Raw genomic sequence first — 5,000 nt, 5'->3', positions numbered from 1 at the left:
ATGCTGGGGTAACTAGTCCACTACTGATATGATGCTGGGGTAACTAGAGTCCACTATTGATATGATGCTGGGGTAACTAGAGTCCACTACTGATATGATGCTGGGGTAACTAGTCCACTACTGATATGATGCTGGGGTAGCTAGAGTCCACTACTGATATGATGCTGGGGTAACTAGAGTCCACTACTGATATGATGCTGGGGTACTAGAGTCCACTACTGATATGATGCTGGGGTAACTAGAGTCCACTACTGATATGATGCTGGGGTAACTAGAGTCCACTACTGATATGATGCTGGGGTAACTAGAGTCCACTACTGATATGATGCTGGGGTAACTAGAGTCCACTACTGATATGATGCTGGGGTACTAGAGTCCATTACTGATATGATGCTGGGGTAATTAGAGTCCACTACTGATATGATGCTGGGGTAACTACAGTCCACTACTGATATGATGCTGGGGTAACTAGAGAAAGTGATTAATGAGAGGTACTGTGAGGTAAACTGATTAATGAGAGGTACTGTGAGGTAAACTGATTACTGAGAGGTACTGTGAGGTAAACTGATTACTGAGAGGTACTGTGAGGTAAACTGATTACTGAGAGGTACTGTGAGGTAAACTGATTAATGAGAGGTACTGTGAGGTAAACTGATTACTGAGAGGTACTGTGAGGTAAACTGATTACTGAGAGGTACTGTGAGGTAAACTGATTAATGAGAGGTACTGTGAGGTAAACTGATTACTGAGAGGTACTGTGAGGTAAACTGATTACTGAGAGGTACTGTGAGGTAAACTGATGAATGAGAGGTACTGTGAGGTAAACTGATGAATGAGAGCTACTGTGAGGTAAACTGATTACTGAGAGGTACTGTGAGGTAAACTGATTACTGAGAGGTACTGTGAGGTAAACTGATGAATGAGAGGTACTGTGAGGTAAACTGATTACTGAGAGGTACTGTGAGGTAAACTGATTAATGAGAGGTACTGTGAGGTAAACTGATTAATGAGAGGTACTGTGAGGTAAACTGATTAATGAGAGGTACTGTGAGGTAAACTGATTAATGAGAGGTAAAACTGATTAATGAGAGGTACTGTGAGGTAAACTGATTAATGAGAGGTACTGTGAGGTAAACTGATTAATGAGAGGTACTGTGAGGTAAACTGATTAGAGGTACTGAGAGGTAAACTGATGAGAGAGGTAAAAACTGATTAATGAGAGGTACTGTGAGGTAAACTGATTACTGAGAGGTACTGTGAGGTAAACTGATTAATGAGAGGTACTGTGAGGTAAACTGATTACTGAGAGGTACTGTGAGGTAAACTGATTACTGAGAGGTACTGTGAGGTAAACTTAATGAGAGGTACTGTGAGGTAAACTGATTACTGAGAGGTACTGTGAGGTAAACTGATTACTGAGAGGTACTGTGAGGTAAACTGATTACTGAGAGGTACTGTGAGGTAAACTGATTACTGAGAGGTTAGGTAAACTGATTACTGAGAGGTACTGTGAGGTAAACTGATTACTGAGAGGTACTGTGAGGTAAACTGATTACTGAGAGGTACTGTGAGGTAAACTGATTACTGAGAGGTACTGTGAGGTAAACTGATTACTGAGAGGTACTGATTACTGAGGTAAACTGATTACTGATTACTGAGAGGTACTGTGAGGTAAACTGATGAATGAGAGGTACTGTGAGGTAAACTGATTAATGAGAGAGGTACTGTTACTGAGAGGTAAACTGATTACTGAGAGGTACTGTGAGGTAAACTGATGAATGAGAGGTACTGTGAGGTAAACTGATTACTGAGAGGTACTGTGAGGTAAACTGATTAATGAGAGGTACTGTGAGGTAAACTGATTACTGAGAGGTACTGTGAGGTAAACTGATTAATGAGAGGTACTGTGAGGTAAACTGATTAATGAGAGGTACTGTGAGGTAAACTGATTAATGAGAGGTACTGTGAGGTAAACTGATTAATGAGAGGTACTGTGAGGTAAACTGATTAAGGTACTGTGAGGTAAACTGATTACTGAGAGGTACTGTGAGGTAAACTGATTAATGAGAGGTACTGTGAGGTAAACTGATTACTGAGAGGTACTGTGAGGTAAACTGATTAATGAGAGGTACTGTGAGGTAAACTGATTACTGAGAGGTAAAAACTGATTAATGAGAGGTACTGTGAGGTAAACTGATTACTGAGAGGTACTGTGAGGTAAACTGATTAATGAGAGGTACTGTGAGGTAAACTGATTAATGAGAGGTACTGTGAGGTAAACTGATTACTGAGAGGTACTGTGAGGTAAACTGATTACTGAGAGGTACTGTGAGGTAAACTGATTAATGAGAGGTACTGTGAGGTAAACTGATTACTGAGAGGTACTGTGAGGTAAACTGATTACTGAGAGGTACTGTGAGGTAAACTGATGACTGAGAGGTACTGTGAGGTAAACTGATTACTGAGAGGTACTGTGAGGTAAACTGATTAATGAGAGGTACGGTGAGGTAAACTGATGACTGAGAGGTACTGTGAGGTAAACTGATTACTGAGAGGTACGGTGAGGTAAACTGATGACTGAGAGGTACTGTGAGGTAAACTGATTACTGAGAGGTACTGTGAGGTAAACTGATTACTGAGAGGTACGGTGAGGTAAACTGATTACTGAGAGGTACGGTGAGGTAAACTGATGACTGAGAGGTACTGTGAGGTAAACTGATTACTGAGAGGTACTGTGAGGTAAACTGATGACTGAGAGGTACGGTGAGGTAAACTGATGACTGAGAGGTACTGTGAGGTAAACTGATGACTGAGAGGTACTGTGAGGTAAACTGATTACTGAGAGGTACTGTGAGGTAAACTGCTTACTGAGAGGTACTGTGAGGTAAACTGATTACTGAGAGGTACTGTGAGGTAAACTGATTACTGAGAGGTACTGTGAGGTAAACTGATTACTGAGAGGCACGGTGAGGTAAACTGCTTTCCTTCTTGGCCTCTTTGAGTTGTTTTGTCAGGTCGTTCTGCTGCTCCTGCATCTTGGTCTTCCATTCCTGGAGCTGCTCCAGCTGGATCTTATGTTTCTCCAGCTCCTTCAGCTTGACCTTCATGATAACAATAATAACAATAATATTATTATAAATGATAACAATAATATTATTATAAATAATAACAATAATAACAATAATATTATTATAAATAATAACAATAATATTATTATAAATAATAACAATATTATGATTATTATAAATAATAACAATAATAACAATAATATTATTATAAATAATAACAATAATATTATTATAAATAATAACAATAATATTATTATAAATAATAACAATAATAACAATAATATTATTATAAATAATAACAATAATAACAATAATACCAATAATTTTATCATCTAAATCAACATTTTCATTATAATACACTTTAATTGTATAGCACAATTGATACATAGACAGCCACTGTAGAGGAAATATAAAACCCATTGATTGGTTATTCCTCACCCAGAAACCCACCCATTGGTCACTCCCCACGCAGAAACTCACCCATTGGTCACTCCCCACCCAGAAACCCACCCATTGGTCAGTTCCCCCCCAGAAACCCACCCATTGGTCAGTTCCACCCCAGACCTGCTATGGTTCCTTGTAATAAAGTGAACATCCCACACCTTAAAGTGATGTTATATGTTGACAATTATTAGAAAACAAGTCTGTTAATTCATAGTTATTTTGCACAACAAAAAAAACACACGTTTCAATGCATACCACCGGAAATAACAACTAATAACTAACAATAAATAATAAATAACAAATAATAACTAACAATAAATAATAAATAACAAATAATAACAACTAACAACTATCTAAATCATAATAAACATAATAATCATAATTAGGTATATGAATAAACATGATAGTAATAACGGTACCTTGTCCTCTGTCCTCTTCATCCTCAGAGTCTCTAACTTTTCCTCCAGATCCTTCACCTGACCTCGCAGAGACTCCTCCTCCTGGTGGGGAGGGAGAGGGGGAGAGGGGGAGAGAGGGGGGGGGTGCAGCTTAAGCCTCGACCTCTTCAGCATATATATAAACAAATTGGCGAGGCCAGTCCGCAGCACCCGGCCTCACCCTACTAGAATCTGAAGTTAAATGTCTACTGTTTGCTGATGATCTGGTACTTCTGTCACCAACCAAGGAGGGCCTACAGCAGCGCCTAGATCTTCGGCACAGATTCTGTCAGACCTGGGCCCTGACAGACCTGGGCCCTGACAGACCTGGGCCCTGACAGACCTGGGCCCTGACAGACCTGGGCCCTGACATACCTGGGCCCTGACAGACCTGGGCCCTGCCAGACCTGGGCCCTGACAGACCTGGGCCCTGACAGACCTGGGCCCTGACAGACCTGGGCCCTGACAGTAAATCTCAGTAAGACAAAGAAATGGTGTTCCAAAAAAGGTCCAGTCGCCATGACAACAAATACAAATTCCATCTAGACACAGTTCCCCTACAAAACACAAAACCACGATACATACCTTGGCCTAAACATCAGCGCCACAGGTAACTTCCACAAAGCTGTGAACGAACTGAGAGGCAAGAAGGGCATTCTATGCCATCAAATGGAACAGAAAATTCAACATACCAATTAGGATCTGGCTAAAAATACTTGAATCAGTCATAGAACCCATTGCCCTTTATGGTTGTGAGGTCTGGGGTCCGCTCACCAACCAAGATTTCACTAAATGGGACAAACACCAAATTGAGATTCTGCATGCAGAATTCTGCAAAAAATATCCTCCGTGTACAACGTAGAACACCAAATAATGCATGCAGAGCAGAATTAGGCCGATACCCACTAATTATCAAAATCCAGAAAAGAGACGTTAAATTCTATAACCACCTAAAAGGAAGCGATTCACAAACCTTCCATAACAAAGCCATCACCTACAGAGCAATGGACCTGGAGAAGAGTCCCCTAAGCAAGCTGGTCCTGGGGCTCTA

The 5,000-nt window shown here is 40.6% G+C and overlaps 1 protein-coding gene across 9 annotated transcripts in view; it reads right to left on the bottom strand.

Annotated features, from left to right (window-relative positions):
- The window catches only part of LOC124046819 (dynactin subunit 1-like), an 808,447-nt gene that overhangs the window by 54,851 nt on the left and 748,596 nt on the right, over positions 1 to 5,000 (bottom strand). For all 9 annotated transcript variants that reach the window (XM_046367577.1, XM_046367575.1, XM_046367576.1 and 6 more), the window contains 2 exons: positions 3,932 to 4,012; positions 2,985 to 3,101 (listed from right to left, as the gene is read on the bottom strand). In XM_046367577.1, coding sequence (XP_046223533.1) covers positions 2,985 to 3,101; positions 3,932 to 4,012 — 198 coding nt within the window. The remainder of the gene's footprint in view (positions 1 to 2,984; positions 3,102 to 3,931; positions 4,013 to 5,000) is intronic.

The sequence above is a fragment of the Oncorhynchus gorbuscha genome, linkage group LG10 (genome assembly GCF_021184085.1).
Source record: "Oncorhynchus gorbuscha isolate QuinsamMale2020 ecotype Even-year linkage group LG10, OgorEven_v1.0, whole genome shotgun sequence".
Classification (NCBI taxonomy): domain Eukaryota; kingdom Metazoa; phylum Chordata; class Actinopteri; order Salmoniformes; family Salmonidae; genus Oncorhynchus; species Oncorhynchus gorbuscha.
This window is presented reverse-complemented; position numbering and strand designations above follow the sequence as displayed.